This window comes from Rhynchophorus ferrugineus, unplaced genomic scaffold, assembly GCF_030347505.1.
Source record: "Rhynchophorus ferrugineus isolate W39M unplaced genomic scaffold, kcgeb_rfMv2 rfM3, whole genome shotgun sequence".
Lineage (NCBI taxonomy): Eukaryota > Metazoa > Arthropoda > Insecta > Coleoptera > Curculionidae > Rhynchophorus > Rhynchophorus ferrugineus.
This window is the reverse complement of record NW_027472582.1, coordinates 46,529,069-46,547,032: the sequence shown is the minus strand read 5'-3', so window position 1 is coordinate 46,547,032 and position 17,964 is coordinate 46,529,069. Positions and strand designations below refer to the sequence as shown.

General features: G+C 29.8%; 2 protein-coding genes across 10 annotated transcripts in view; one reads left to right on the top strand and one right to left on the bottom strand.

The window, feature by feature from the left end:
- Positions 1-17,964, top strand: part of LOC143194396 (uncharacterized protein CG43867) — a 510,718-nt gene that overhangs the window by 68,739 nt on the left and 424,015 nt on the right. The gene's annotated exons all lie outside the window — the stretch shown is intronic.
- LOC143194402 (cytochrome P450 6k1) lies at positions 4-17,339 on the bottom strand. Its single transcript, XM_076401147.1, has 7 exons — positions 17,176-17,339; positions 12,150-12,760; positions 8,846-8,875; positions 8,578-8,789; positions 8,184-8,393; positions 3,009-3,260; positions 4-984 (listed from the first exon to the last, which is right to left on the bottom strand). Exons 2-7 carry the CDS (start codon positions 12,758-12,760, stop codon positions 821-823), a joined length of 1,479 nt encoding a protein of 492 aa, XP_076257262.1. The 5' UTR covers positions 17,176-17,339; the 3' UTR covers positions 4-820.

The window sequence follows — 17,964 nt, the reverse complement described above, 5'->3', positions numbered from 1 at the left end:
CAATTTTTGAATTTCTAGGCAATGTATTTATTAATAGCATTATTCTTGGATTTTCTATATAAAACTAAAAAAGTATAACATTAAAAATCTAAAAATACAAACAAATATTTTTATAAACATTATGATGTGTTGTCTTATAAGGGTGTTAAGACAATAGTAGCTTGAAAATGAGATACTTAAAAATATAGCCAGTGAAAACTTGATAAAAGCGAAAGAAGGACCATGGTTAAGGAGCACATTCAGTAGACCAGCGCTAATTTCTTGTCAAAAATATTTTCAATGAACATCAGAGAAATAATTCTTTTAATTGTTATGGTAATACTTTTAATGTAACAAATGTATGTGTAATAAACATTTGATGTTTTTAGTTGTACAATTTTTGGTTATTCGTCTAAATAAGTTTAAATTGGTTTTGTGCTCAATAAGAAATGGCTTATTATCGTTTAAAGATCGAGTTTTGAATTTGAGAAACCTGTGTGTACAGTTGGTGCCTGGTCTCAGTTTCCTAAGTTGCTAGATGTTATTGCCAATTGATAATGAAAAATGACCTGGCTTGCAGAAGAAATTTGTTTTTTATTAAGACACATTGCTTTACTCTTTCACATAATTCAATAAACATTGTTTAAATTATTTGATTTATAATAAGAATCACAAAAGATTTTTAATATTAAAACATATATTTAAGTTTAAGGAAAACTATGTTATCAGTGTGTATTAAAAATAACTAGTATAATCATAGATTACACATGTCACATATCTTTATAGTACTGTAAAAACCGTTACTGATACAGTAACATATTTCGACAGAGTATTATAAAAATTACAGTGGTTCAAATTTTAGTGGTATTCCAACATCTGACTGCACAATTAAACTTTTCACCTGGAATCTAATAGGTACTGGTGTTTTGCTGCTCCTGCATAATCTGTATTTCGTTAAAATCGATGCCAAGCCTATTTTGACTGTCATCAATCCAAATCTGTTTCCTAAAATAAATTTGTTATATTAGATATTTATCGGTTAGTGAGTTATAATTTTCTGTTTTCAAGATTTCCAATCTCAAATAAATAACACGTTAATAAGTCGGAAGCCTGACATATCGATGATGCTTTCTCCTAATCTTTCTAAATTTAACTTTGACCTAAGTCTTGACCTTAACAACATGAGCCAAAATTTCATGATAATCTGTAGTTGAGTTATAGTGGCTTTCATGAGACAATGGAACGATCAAAAACGGTGTTCAAGTTAAGAATTGCTCTTTAACTTGTTTTATTGCTTATCGTATAATGAAAGTCTGGCTACAAGTGAGGCAGCAGAAGCAGGCCTCGAGAAGTGAAAATACATATAATTAGTTAATCGGGGAAGGTGATGTGTGATGATAAATAATGTGTAATGGGATAAATGAAATTATCATTTCAATCGATATGTTTTGCTATTTAACGGTCATTTCTGAGATGTCTTGAGTTTTCTTCGATGAATATTGTGTAACGGTGTCATGATGAAATATAGATCACGGATTTTTTAATTGATTTCAAAAAGAATAGATTCTATGTTCGGCTGTATGTTTATTTTTTAATGTATGTTCACTGCCATTCGGCTCATTGGAGCCAAGTCAGGATCTGATGGCAGAATCCGGGGTAATCGAGGGAAACCCTCAAATTTCAAAGGCATGTACAAAGTTTTCACATATTTTTTTTATCTAAAATAATTAGTTATTTCTGTATAATGTTATGTAAAAGCCATTCAGTTTGCTTTTTAAGCAGTGACCATATCATCTGACAAGTCATAGAAATATTGCAGGCAACTGCTTTTATGGTGTAAATGTTAGAGCATTCAGCTTACACGCGGAGGTCGCGCGTTCGATTCGCTAGACGGGCAACAATTTATGTTAGTGGACCCGGGGCCTGACAAGTTTCTTATTTTCAATCATTGTTTCTTTATTCCAATTTTTCCTCATACGGGCTGCGGCTTTACTTGGCCTACACAATTAATTTACGCATCTGGATTACTTATAAAATAATTTTGTGAGAATTGCTGATCTGCATCTAGTCGTGATAACACCTATTAAGTGTTCAATTTATTTTTGTATCTGCAATTATTTACGATTCTGTGAACTTATTTTTGCATGTTGCGTCAAATGACGTCATTCGGAAACAACTATTACATATTTTAATGTTGACCAAAAAGTGATTAGAATTATTTCGTAATCAATAATAATGTAATGGATCTTGTTGTGCGATCAACTGTGGAAATTTTACTTTTCCACCGGCGCAACATAGTCCAGCAGATTCACCGCTATACTTTAACAGGTTAACTGCCAGCTGACGTTTTATTGCCGCATCTCAAGCGCCAACACTTTAACAACCTTCTAAACGAGTCTTAAACAAAAATATGATACCGCGTCCATTGCGTTCCAAAATGCAAGGACTGATACGCGAATTAGCGTCCCTGACAATGAATATTTTCACGATTGTAACTGATCTATTGGCACAAAAATCTAGTTCTGGATTCTGGATGCTGTCAGAGGAATCGTCAATTTAGTTGTGTCGTTTCACTCCATTTTCAGTCATTTTTGAGCGCAAATGTGACATACCAATACGACTATCATAATATCATAATCTTATATATATATATATATATATATATATAATATAATATAATATCATCTTATATAATATATATATATATATATATATATATATATATATATATATATATATATATATATATATATATATATATATATATATATATATATATATATGCGGTTTAATAATAGTGGGCGGTAGCTTGAACTTAAACCTTCAGACCAAAGCTAGTCCAATTAGTTTGGCCTTTCTAGAATTTCAGCGAGACTAACGAAAAGCAATTTATAATCTGATATGTATTTTTGGTTGAAGGAAACCGTGACACGGAAGTATTTTATTAAAGGCAAATATTTGAAAACTTCTAAGAGGTCCTGTAATCTGTAATCTGCATTTCGTCGGACAATGACGACGATTTAACTTACCAATACAGATTCGAGGTCCCTCGCCGAACGGAATGTAATAAAAGCCGTCCTGATTGATGCTATTTTTATCCCGGAATCTGTCCGGTAGGAATTTGTGTGGTTCGGGGAAATATTTCGGGTCATAATGCAACCCGAACATGGAAATGTAGACCGATTGTCCCTTTTCGATCACATGATCGGTCCCTTCTAGTTTATAGTTAGAGTTGCAGACACGGTCCAGAAATGGTAATACCGGATACTTTCTCAAAGTTTCTGAAAAACAAAAGTTTTGTTTTTAAAATATACTACGACAAAAATATTTGTAGAAAAAAAACATATAACTAATAATATTACGGAGGATTACTCAATTTTTGTAGACAAACAAGTCAATTGATTAGAATAGAAACTATTTTGTAATGAACTATATTTTAGTATAATCACATAGTTAATGATTTTTGTTGCAATATTAGTTGTTATTAAATTAAAACGTAGCATCTATGTTGTACTATGTATCTTACAGTGTAAATATTATTTTAAATATAGTCGAGATAGTTAACTGTACAGGTTATGTTTTTTTTTAATTACCTATTACGTTCTTACTAGTCGTTGTCGAATAGCCTACAATTTGTAATTATACTAACTTAAATCTAGGTATATATTTAGGAGGATCCATCAGCTTAGTCTCTTGTGTAATGATATTTATGTACTAACACTGTCGTTTTTCTATGCACCTCATTACACAAGATCAAATGATTTGATTCTTTTGACCTGTGTCCTGTTGTGGGTTTATCCATGAGTTTTAAAACTTCGATATTGACATGAAAATGAGTCTCTCCTCATATCTTCTTACGATTGCTGAGTAACAGTTGGTATCGAAAGGTCTCGATGTAGGTTATCCGTCCTGTAGTGTCTGAGTCCACCTACAATTTTTCTCAACATCTTGTTTCGAAAAACTTTTATTTACATTATTTTTCACGGTACATTCCCATAATTGAATTCCCTATGTCCGTATAGGTTTCAGTACTTGCTTGTATAATAGCAAATTATTATGTACTGATAAATGTGTTTTTTTTCCATTAACCAGTATATTTTCCTATATTTAAACTCCAATTTGTTTCCTTCTCTTTTTTACAAGATTCATTCCGAGATACTAGTTGCGAGCGTTGTTTGTATATGGAATGATACGGTGATTGTGCGGTCTGATTATACGTGAACTGCATATATACATCATTATTTATTTTAGTTAATTTTTATATTCCAGGTTTGGGTTCAATTATTTATTTTGTCACTTGCCTGTTGTAATTTTCGTGTGGTTTCTTAGGTATTGTCTCCGATAGCAAGAATCGCAGTATCATCAGCAAATATAGCCATCGTAATATTTCCATTTTTCACATGTATAAAGTAGGCAAAGAAGTGAATTTTAAAAGAGAAATATTACCTTCTTGAATCGACGATATGAACGATACTGTCGATCTAATTTTATTCTCATATTCTCAAACGAACATGTTATATAGTAAATAGTTGTTATTTTTACACTAGTTATAAATACACCAATCACTGTATCAGCCTCTTTAATCTTGCTTGGATCTAAAGAATGATATTTCCTTACCTGCGCCTTTCTTAATTAGCGATCGGTATACTCTTGTACATTTTAGGACATTTTAAGACATTGCGGTAACAGAGAGGAATGGATTAAGTGATGGCGGAATTGTCCCACCAGAGCATTGGATGCACTGTTGTGATGGAATATTCAGAATCATTAACATCTTATTTTTAAAAAATTGTTTTGTAATTTGAATCGCCTTGACGAAACAAGATATAGGACTATATAGAAAAAAAGGAACGCACCATTTTCTGGTACATTTTAATGGACGCTATAGTTTGCTGAATGTACACAATAGGAATAGTGTAGTTCTTGATATGTCATAACCCTTCGCATTGGTTTTCTGGATTTGATCGGACCATCTTAGCTCGAGCTATGCGTTTTAGCACGAACCAGTAAACTGGTTAGTTTATTACTGGATCGTGATTCGTTACGGTGAGAAATTATTGCTAGTTTTTATTTTTGTATATTAATTTGCCTTTAAAATCTGAGCTATTTATCTATTATATAATAGCTGCATTTAGAATTTGCGATGCACGTGCCTAGACGATCAAGAGTAGAGAAATAAGGTAGTCTTCTCTAAAAAATACGAATTGTAGGTTTTCAACTTTGGGATATAGACCATATTGATATTAAACAATACCGGATTAAGTTGGAAGCTCTATGCAACTCCATATTGTTTTGAGTCTCATAGTAGAAAAATAATCACCGATATTGACTTAAAATGACTGGACTTTAATAAGCCTTAATGACTAGACTTTCGTACCAAGACATTTTTGTCGAGAAAAGGGTTAAATTCCATGTCTTGTATAATATTCTTAATTTCTTCAGCTTTAAAGAGAGACCAGATAATTTTTAGGTAATAGTGACATAGGTGTGCTTACATACAGATAGAAATACTTTATGAAACACAATTATGACGTTTGTGATATTAGCTGTGAGCTATTTGTGAGGAAGATTTTGAAGTCGGATGGTTATACTCTTGATACTAGAAGCTTCAGAAAGTGCGTTCTGAATAATTTGGGTGATAAAACGGCACCTAGACTGTTATCGTATTAGGCATTTTGGTATTTGTTGCTATCGCAGTTTTGAATAAGGAAGCTAGTAATTTAAAATTGAAAGAAGTCGGATCGAGTAGCTAAGACTTCTTCTGACCATTGACCGAGAATTGCTGGATGTCGTCTGTTCTTAGGGGTTATCAGCAACACCTCTACTTCAAGGAAATACCAGATCGAGCGAGAAGTGATGTTTTTAGTGCTCGTGAAATTGTGTAGGGGAACTCGAAGCATTCAAGTCCTCGCCTTGTACAAGAAATTAATCACAGAATATATATGAATTTTACTAAAAAAGCATAAGCATTGTATAACAAGCGTTAGTAAAAATAATGACACCAATCCAAAGGTTTTCAGGATAGTTTCAGCAAATCTGCGCTACCTGTGATATAGCAGCTGACCACCAAGATTACGCGATTTAGACCCGCTGGTCTTTTCTTGTGAGGTTTTGTAGTGGCGTTTCTTTCGTGTTTTTGGTTAACTAGTGGTACGTTCATATGTTGACCGAGTCCGTATTCAGTTGTACGAACCTTCCAAGTTTTTAAACTTTTCCCATTCTGTTATAATGGTAAAACAGAACGTTGAAACTGAGTATAATTCTACTCAGAAATCTTGCACTCAGTTCAAATTAAAAATACACTGAAAATAATTTTTAATTTAAATATAGTTTTAAACTTAATGAAAAAATGTGAATCTGGAAAAATACATAATAGACCTAATGTTATATTAATATAGGTTTATATATAATTTTACCAGCCCATAAAATTGCAACTTTTTTAGTTAAGAAATAAGTGTTTTGTCTTATTTCTTTCACTTAATAAACATTTAAATTACTGTTTACATTAAATGTTAATTAAAGTCATTTATAATCGTCGGTTAAAATGTAACAGAAAACATCTGACGATGCACATAATGGAAATATTGAATAATATTTTTCATTTTTATCATATGCATTATGCGGCTTTATTAATTTAGATAAACTTTGTTTAGCTTAAATATGGATCTATTAACAAATATTTTTATTATTAATTATTTGTAATTGTCTGTTATCGTAGTGCATGTGTCTGATTTTACATATAATGTAGAATTTTTAATAATTTTTGGTTTGTTAACACGGGTTAGAGTTTATCTGAATACGTTTAGAATGTGTTTTAGAACATTAAATATTAATAGAATAAAAATGCATTTATTTTCATATTGAAGCAGATGTTTATAATTTAATTGGTAAAATATAACTCATAGAAATACAGCAACCAGCAATGAACCATACAGGGATGTCGGAAGTGGAAATATATCAATATATCTATATAAGGTTATTTAAGGCTATATATTATAGATTTACTATTCCCGCGACCAAAAGTAAGTTCATTGGGTTGGAAGATATTAGGTGCTGGCATATACTCTGATCATTTTTCACTTTTTAAAGGTGTTTATGAGAAATATTGGTACAATATATGTTAACCGAACTATTTTTCGCCGTTTTTACTGAAAGAATTATGATTTGGCAAAGGTTTAATGATCGATCTATTTTCGCACTTCTTCAATATTTCGAAACCATATGCTAGCCAAGACATGCTTCGTCGATCTGAATAAGCGCTAATCAGAAGATATTATGTCTAGTGAGTATGTTGGATACGGAAGAACATTAGATTTGAGCTGCGACAGTCTTTCGTCCATAACTATTTTAACCTGTGACCAAGAGTTGTCATGGCCAAGAATAATTTTTTTGTTTTTTTTGCAGCAATATGTTATTCAATTTGTTCAATTGATGTCAGTCGATATGCGCAGTAATAATTTCATTCTGTTTTGGCGGTGATATTGATGGTTCTCGTGAATCAACTCATGCATTTGGCTTTGTCGTAGTATATCCATTTTTCATTGGCAGTGGAAAATGCAATTTTGAGCCTTCTATCATTAACATCGAAATCAATAATAATAAATGAAAACTTATAATAATAATTTGATGTTGAGAAATACCATTATATTAAATTATAATTCCCATTTTAATCAGCATTTCATTCTTATTTCAACAACTGCTAATTAAGATACATACCAGCACCTAACAGTAATAAGATAAGGGTGGTCGAAATGCTACTGAGTCATCTACTGGGTTGCTACAGGTATATCTACTATTCAAAAGCTTCTGCTTCTACCGTAATAAGTGAAGTAATTGCTAGATCATTTTCAAAATTGAAAGTCAATCTTTAACAATTTTTGAAGCAAGAATAACATCAAATAGCTTTCCAGTAACATAAATTGTTTTTACATTAATTGCAGTAAATGGGAAAGAAAATTATGTTGAATATATCTCAGCTGTTGAACTAGTCATTTACATATCATATAAGACGCAGCATTGCCAAAAGCCCGCAAGATCCATTTTACCGAGCGAAATTGATATTATTTTTGATTGATTTCTATAATGACCGTAATATTATAAAAGACTACAAAATAGCAAATGACTAAACCTATGACTAAAATAAAATCTTGATAACCATTCGTTTTAAACAAATTATATATATTTCTATTCAAAAAGTTTCTTACCTGAAACACACATGTCGAGATATTTCATCTCTTGTATAGAGTCGTAAGTTAATCCTTGTTTTTCTGTGATTTCTTGAATTTCTTGTCGCAACTTTTCCTGAATGTCTGGGTTAATACACAGTTCGTATAAAGCAAAACTTAAAACACCGGACACTGTCTCAAAACCGGCTACAAAGAACTGTATTGCTTGGGAAATAATTATATCGTTATCTGGAAAATAGGGAAATATTAAGATGTTTTATTAACAAACGATTAAAATAAATAAATATTGTAAAATAAAATAAAATAAAATAAAATATTTTGAACTATAATAGGAATAATTTCTTCAAAAACTTATTCAAGATGCTTATTGCAATTTTAACATGTATATTTAGTCCAATTGTGAGATACTTACTTAATCCTGAGTCTTCTCTTCTCATAACATCAAGCAGGATGTCCACTAAATCGTTCCCTTTCAATTGGTTTTGTTGTTTTCTAAAATGTAGTACCTCAGTGAATATATCTCCTAGCCTATTTAAGATTTCGTCCTTTACAAAAGATATTTGAAATAGCTTTATAATGTTGGGTGTGAAGAAACATCCTATATGTCTAATCATATTGGCCACTCTAAGGAATAAATTTATATTAAGATGTGAAAGGTATTTTTTGTACTATGTACTTACGAAAACTCGAATATCCTACGACCGAAATTTCTGAAAAAAAAGAAACACTAATTAATAAGATTACGTTAAAAAAATTGGTAGTATTATAAACGGCCGCGCTTTCAAATCTATACATAATAATTGAGTCGATATCATACAGGATCTGATTATTGCTGTCACTCTCCAATATTTGCTATTCTTATTTAATTTTGGAGATAGAATGTGACTGCAATGGTTGGATTAGTGTCTATTATAATATAACGCAATATCTGAAGTAATAATCGATGGAGTTGTATTAAAATCATAGATAAAAGAGTCAATTCTACCATTTTAATAGTATCAGTGAAGTAACAGGGCGGCCTTCCTTCTACTGTGATAGCCGCGGATTCGAATCTTGTCGGAGTTTGATTGGTAATTGCTATATTTGTGATTGTCTTGAGCTAAAACCATCGCAGTCGAGACAGCGAGCTTTTTGAAATTCCAATTTTGATATAATTTGATAAAAATTCTGTATGACTCTTTAAATACTCATTCTAAATATAAAATATAATTTTTATGCCCGGTGGGGTTTATCATGATGACAAACACTTTATTGTCTTTCTATTTTATGTATAAATATTGCATTGCAGATAAGTCATATTATACCTATTATGATAGTTTTAATTTTTTTTGGGCATTTGTTAAGATAATTTCACAAAATTTTTACAAATATCGTCACATACCTGCATATTATCTGCTAGAATAAGGCGAAATTTTATAAATTTTTTCCATTGTAACCGTTGAAAATTATTATGGTAACGCTAAGTTCTTTAAATTAACATTATTATAACATAATTAAAATTTTCTGAATTATTTCCACTGAATAAATACTGCATTAATCGGCATGCTCAAGCATGTCGCTTTGCATGAGAATGCAGAAATTCAAGGATTTAAGATACTGTACTTCAAAAAACAAGCTTTGGAATCATAATTTCGAGAATAAAGAACTTATTTTTATTGTTTATCACATTTTGATTATACAATCTGTGCAGTGCATTGTTTGATATAAGAATAGATAACAGGTAGTTTATAAGAATCAACAACAGAGCCAGTATTTGGACAAATGATTCAGGATTTCTTAATAGAACGATGCGGAACAACTACCCACTAATTAGAGTCAACATTTCCATCGAATTTAGACAACCTTTACATCTTCCTTTGGTTTTAATTCTTACTACTCTCTGGAATTTTGATCCTTTAAGAATTTCAGGAAATATTTATAATACATTCCAAAACTTTTAATCGTGATACAAATATCCCATATCTTAGCTGGATATGCCTGAGTTTATAACAGCAAGATTTGCAGAGTTTGGTATTTCATTCGCGCCAGATTTATTTGAATTAGGAGAAGTTCTGAATTTCTCTGATTAAAGCTTCATAATAGTTCGTATTCCGTCCAAAGTTCCATTCCCAATTAAGGGGTGCTGAATCTCCCCTCTTGTCAAGATATACACTTATTAGATGCGAGGTTGACATATAAATGCCAGTAGAAGATGATGACAGTATATTGAAATCGTTACCATCACCAGAGAAAACTAACAATGACTACACTGTATATGTTAAGAATCCACTTCCAAGAATATAATCGTTTAATATGATCTTTGTATATACATATGAATCAGAGAAAACTTCAGCTTTTATCTGTTTTATGCAACAAGTTGTTTTGACGTTGCCAACCAAGATACCACCGTACCCTCGTCTCCACCGTAGTTACGTCTATATTTGGACAACCATTACTATTGTCGTTATCTCGAACTAGGCTGCATCACTTTTAATTTCCGTGAAAATAAACAGTTATAAATTAAGTAAACGTTTTCCTATACAAACAATTTATTTCTGCCATTGGCAAGGCACTGGTGATTCCATCACATCTTAGAGCGATATTTCATTTCAAGTGTTTGTATTTACAAGTTGTACAAGCTTTCATGTAGATTAAAATACAGATCGGTAGTATTGTTTGTTGTTTCGTTAGATTGAATATGTTGGCACTTCTTATTTGTGAAATAAAATTATGTACGTCAAGTAAAATTATGTTACCATCTCTGCGCAAATCAAAATATTGTTACCTATGGAATATGATTTGACTAATGGATAAAACTCTGAAGAGAATCGAGATACAGTCTTAATCCTAGTTTATTGGAATTTGAGCAGCTGAAAGCCCTGAGAAGTTGCTGAAAGCTTTAATTGGACTGGTAATCTGGTGTATGTTAATTATATAGTGTACCTATAAAGCTTAAGCTTATGATCCAAGGTATGTGGCCAATATGCGCAAACCTAAGTAGTCCAGTTAGCTTACACTATTGGAATTTCATAATACTATAATATAATAGATAGAAACATTCCAGTTTAGTAGACCTGTTAAAGGCGATATGGCTAACTAAGATATTATTAATATTCATAAAGCATTTTATTACAATTACAAGTTGTCCAGAATTGGCTACGATTGTGGACAACCCTTTGATCATTTCTTTCAGAAGGAAGATGTTATGGAACCATACGGTTGTGCCATTGGAACCAATCCATTCCTTTTTTAGGGTTTGTTTTCACTCCGCGTCAAATATTTATAACATATTGTTAGTGCCTCGGTAGACCCAACAAGTTCATAAGTTAATAGTGCATCTTTACACCTATCAAATCTTATATAGCGGTAGCGAGCATTAGCTATACTTTTTAGAGAAAAACTCTAGTGATTGTTTTTTGAATATGACCCAATAAACCGTATGTACGAGATATTTTTTTGCTATGTTGTTCACACTGACAAGCATTCTGGCTCATTTTTCCCACATCGCTGTTTTAGTGACAATCACGAAACACTTGAATTTTTACTCTGTACAGAGAGGGACCAAAATCATCTAACAGAGATCGAATGGCAATGTTTTTGAAGCACAAAATAATAAAAAGCTCGAGAGACTAACTAATAGATAGCTAGATAACTAAACTAATATAACAATAAAATTAATTATAAATTAATTATTACTGGTTAATTCAATGAATCCAAATCCCTGGATTCCTACAGACTGTGTTTATCAAACTTTTTTAGGATCAAATTAAGTTGGTAACTTTACTTATCACTAAGTCGTCAGTATTAAAGCATACATTTACTAGGAGAGATTCAATAATTAACATATGAGTTGTGCTACTTGCTAGATGTAGTTTCTTCTCACTGCTGCTTATTCTTAACTAGTAGGAACATGGGAATGTAATTTAAGCCATAAAATAGTGTTTATCTTTTCAAATGACAACATTTATTGAATAGCTTAAAGTATATAGAAATAATAAAACTTACCTAAATTCGGCATCTTCACTTTCGAAACACTTTGCGCTGACACCAAAGGCACATATAGCAATAACATTGGTTGAGTATTTGGCGCAAATCTCTTTGGCTTCTAAGTTAGGTTTGTTGCAATGTTTCCCTATATATTCATTCAGTTGTTCGGCCTCCTTCGCTATCAGAGTAGACATGGCTTTGAGTTTACCAGATGTAAAGACGGGTGTCATTTTTGAGCGGATAGCCTTCCACATAGGACCTTTCTTGAAGAACATCATGTTAGAAGCTAAGGGTTTCGATTCAGGACTAACAACACACCGATCGGGGAATGTGGCGAAATCCTTGAGCAAAATATCCTTAACAAGTTTTGGCGATCGTATCAGTAGAACGGGTTTATCAATAATGAATATTCCCATATAGTCTTCGTCGGTGCTGTTATATAATTCTTTGATGACATCGCCGATTGATTTTTGAAGTGTCATCGATTTCATGATGTTTCCAAAAAAGGGAGTTGGTTTAATGTGGAATGTTTTTCTTTTTTTCCAATAGGAGTAGTGTCTAGTCATGTATAGATATAATAAGAGAGTCACTAAGGTGGACCAGCAAAGAAATATTAACCAGAGCGCCATCTGAAACATAAAACCTTTTATAGGACACAAGTATATTACTAAGTCTAGGTAGCTTGATTGAAGATGTATAGCATAAAGTATTATAGAATGTTAACTTAAGATATAAAATGGAGAATTTGCTTTATTTGGTCCTAAGAGAGAAATGCAGAGAAGGCGTTAATATCGCCATTTCCCTGCATTTAATTGTTTAGTTTAAATTATTATTACATATATCTGTAGAGAAAATATATTGTCATGTCATTCGTTCACTATTTTATTCGGTTCACGTAATCTGGTTATGTCATATTTTACTGACCATCAAAATATAGAATAAAACCCAAATATAATTCCTGTTAAAATAGTTTTATTTAAATATATAAACTATAAAATATGGACATATATTAATGTAAAAATTTAAAATAAAATGTATTAAATAAATAGGATTATAAATATAACGTATATAAATAAATAATAATTTTATATAAAACAGATTAACATATATCCCCGCAAATATAATCGAAGTGGCCCATAATGACAGTTTTTCATATTCCTCTAATGTTATCAATTTAAATAAGACGTATTAAAGTTTCTATCTTTTTGTCCCCGTTAAGCGAAATTAAAGTTTGTACCTGTTTAATATTTTATTTACTTGTTTCGCACAAAAATCTGTAATTATAATTTTAAACATTTTATTCTGAAAATTATGGATTGGAGATTTAAAACGGTTAAAATGTCTCAAAATGGAAGAAATGTGCCAAGAAATAATGTTTTAAGGAATAGCAGCAAAATACTAAAATGCATGATGTATATCCAAATTTTTGCTGTTGTGTCATTATTATAGTAAAATCGAGGAGTTAAATCAAAGAAACAGCTTAAAGGTCATAATTGCAACAATCAATCAATAGGTCAATAGTACAAGATAGTGTCTCGTCTATAAAATCAGTCTCTCTTTGTTGGTCTACAAATTGTATTATGTTATTTGGTATTAATGTATAATCTTATTTTAAATATAGTTGTTGAAGAATTAATATTTTTGCATTTATGATGAATTTATTTTGGCCCTAGTCAGAAATTCATCTTGTTTTTTATTTCTGTACATACACCTGCATTATAGTCGATTATAATTTACTCATAAAAGCACAGGGAAATACTAAAGTAATCATATGCCAGGCACTCAAAAAATGGCGTCAAACAATCAATAGTTCGCCTCGAAAAAGTGGCCCCAGTGCCTATTTTACATTGGTATTACCACGCAAAATTATTCTTTGATTTTGGTTATTAAGCTAATCCTCTATATAACTCTATGACTCTTAGGAAATGAGTATAAAATTCATGCTTAAAATCATTATACCATAAATTTTTTGATATTGTTTTACGTGACAAAAACTTTAGATAATGGCAGATGGCTGGGCATAATGGCCTTTTAAAGTATTTTAAATTGTAGTTGTATTTGTCGTTTCATAACATTTGAATTCTATACATGTTATTAAGCATACTTGTTGGACATAACATCAAATACAAAGGCATTTCACCGGATAAATATGCCGGTGGTTGCCACTGGGAGTATTTTTAATCATTTATGGGACTTTCAATTTATTATTTCAACTTTCGTTTTATTTGTTAACTATTTGTTAACATTATCTTATTATTATGTTAACAGGTGTATTGTCATTAGAAATTTAGTATAAATAGTTCTTTATAATTGAATCATACAATGATGTATCTTTCGTGCTCATACTCGTTTTTCCATATATTTTCTTTAAATATGCAGCTGAACTCGAACTGTCTTATAAGAGTAATAACTTACAAAGAGGTAATTATATTGATTTTTATGATCATTTTAGTAAAAACCTTACGCGATATTATTGTCTTCAAATTGTTATTATTATTATCCATTAAATGAGAATTTTAATGAATGTCTGGTAAGACAACTATTGTTTTCATCAATATTATTAAGTGCTTGCATGTATTTTGATCAGCGATATCTGTTAGGGGGAATGAGAAATATTAATTTTCAATATTAAAGAGTTGATAACTTAACCTATCTGTTAAACTCGATGATTTTGACATATATTTCTTTATAAAATTATTTTTATATAAAATAATATATAAAATTATTTCTTATATAAAATAACAATATACATTTATTATTACGCGTTTGCTTAATCGTTTTTTGGTGATGCTGCTTGGGCAAATTCTAATTGTCGGCTTTTGATATCAATGCTTTAATAGTGGTGATTTTGATAACAATGGCAAGGAACGGCCTTGAGTGCCAAAAAAATCGAAAGCAATAAGTTTCAAGACTTTTTGGACGAAAACCCACCTGAAGTTATCAATAAATTTTCATGCAGCTTCATCGTTGATGAATAAACCGTTTCTAGTCATTTACATGCTATTGAATGATCCAAAAGGAGTGAAAATGGTTACCATACAAATTGACTCACTTTTCTATTTAGAATCGTTTCAGCATCAAGGTTTAATTTTTGAGGGCGAGAAGGACAGATTTCTGCAACGCATTGTAATTGGCGATGAAAAGTCCACTACGACAACCTCACAAGTAAAAAGTGATGATTCCAAGATTAGGCATTGATACTGAAGCGGAATATATGACCATAAAGTTTTGCTCTATATATAGTGAGATTAGTAAGGTGTTGGTCTCTATTAAAACTGAATGAAACGCTTACTGCAGGTGTCTACCGATGACAATTGAACAAATATTAGAAATAGTGAGTAATAGACGAAAAGATGCGGAAAATAGTACATTAGGTACCAGTTTTTTTTAAATAAAAGCCTCTTTAAACGAATAGAATGCATTCAAACATGTACTATATATGTGAACATATTAAATAGTTTATAATTATTTATTAACATAACATAATATTTCAGATTTGTGTCCATATGAATGGATCATAATAAGCCTAATACAGTTAGTATTTCTCATGCTTTTTTTCATCAGTTTAAATTCCATATTTACATTACATCACATCGCTTTCAAAAGTGATTATTACAGTGTTTTAATTAAGTATATCTTCCTTTAGTTTCTTTGTACTTTTCGTTTTACTGTGAGCACCTGTTATTTAGAGATATATTGTAAACATATATATATATATATATATATATATATATATATATATATTATATATATATATATATATATATATATATATATATATTGTATCTTAATATTTAATTATTAAGTATTAATAGTTTTATATTAATTTTATTGAAAACTATATATGAAGGAAACTAACATATTACTTCTAACATTATTTCTATTATGCCTCTAGTCATATGAGTTGGTTTATACAAGTGTTGTAATTAAGAGTAATTGTATTGACTTCAACATTACCTAATGTTAAAAACAAATGTTAGTCTATAAAATTAACAGTTTTTATGCACCGAACTGCGACTGCACTTTAACAACAACATTTAAATGTACCTAATTTTCCACGACAAAGCATTTAATTCAAAATATTTGCATTAGATACATAAATTCATCTTTATTTAATCCTTTTTAATAGATTAAAGAAACACAAATAAATAGAAAAATAAAGATTTCGCAACCAAATATTAGGTATACAATTATTTAATAAATAAATAAATTTGTAGATACATATTAGTAGTTCTTAGATAGAATAAGTGCTATTTTTGAAAAATATCTATTTATCTTACACTAATCTATGTACGTAATTGTATTGACTTTCAAAGAAGTTTAGGCAAAACTAATAAGCTTATTCATTTATGATTGGTAGTGCAGTTATTGACATGACCACTAAAATGCTTAAAACTATTTTTATAATTATAATTTTTAATAGAAATATAATTAATTTTTATAAAAATTAAATTATAATAATAGCATGAGAATTAAACAAAAAATAGTTGACTGAATAGCTTTTAATTTTGCTTTTAAAATGAAATACTAATTGTAATAACATAATAAATTTAATACTCCCTTAAACATATTGATATATTTTTGTTTTAAAATATTAAGGTGTTAATACTTTTAAAATTTTTTAAAATAATGATTAAAATATGCAAAAAATAATGTTGCGTACAAACGTAATTCATTTTGTTTTTATTGGATTATACAAATTAATAAGAAAATAATTCATATAGTTAATACAGATTAATGAAAAAGTTATTATCTTTCAATCTAAAAATAGTTGACTGAATATTTTTTAATTTTGCTTTAAAAATGATATACTAATTGTAATAACATAATAAATTTGGTACTCCCTTAAACATATTGTTATATTTTTGTTCCAAAATATTAAAGTGTTAACTACTATTTTAAAAATTTAAATTGGTAAAATAGTGTTTAAATATGTAAAAATAATGTTGTGTACTAATGCAATTCACTTTATTTTTAATGAGTTGTACAAATTAATAAGAATACAATTCATATAATTAATACAGATTTATGAAAAAATTATTACCTTTCAATCTTTTAATTAACCAATCTGCAATTCACTATATAGTTGCACCACAAGTTCACTTCTCGATCTATTATTTTACATCGCATCTATTCCCTTTATATATGTTCGTACACAACTAATAATCGACCTCTAGATTCGGCGTAAACAATAATATTTTCTATAATGTCCGATTTTGTGGCAATTAGGTAGTGTTTGTACAGAACTACAGTATTTTGTACGTTTATTTTTTACACGCGTTGTTTTTTACTAATAGTTTGTAATCAATAATGGTAGAACTTTTTATTTAAACAAAAGTTATCTACAGAATATATTGGTGCATATACCATTAACGTTATTTAACGACGATTATGATTTATGATTATTAATTGTTAATCAACCTATTATGAAAGATAATACGTGTACTTGGTGAATTACGATAAATTTCAGGTTTATTGTAAATAGTTAAATGAACTGTACTGGATAAGACTATAATTTTTTAAAGTTTTGTTTTACATTTGTTATAGCGCTTATGTAATTTGTATTATTCGGTATTTATATACGTTATGATCTGTTAAAAAAAATGACATATATTTGAGAAATATTGGTATATATATATATATATATATATATATATATATATATATATATATATATATATATAATGCAATATTAATCAAAACATTTTCCATAATGTTCTAAGAGCTTTTGTGTGTCAAAAGGATGATGTTGATTTGGTAGGGATTCAATCATACAAGTAGTGATACTGTTGCAGATACTATTGCATATCTGAGCATACATCTATGAGAACCA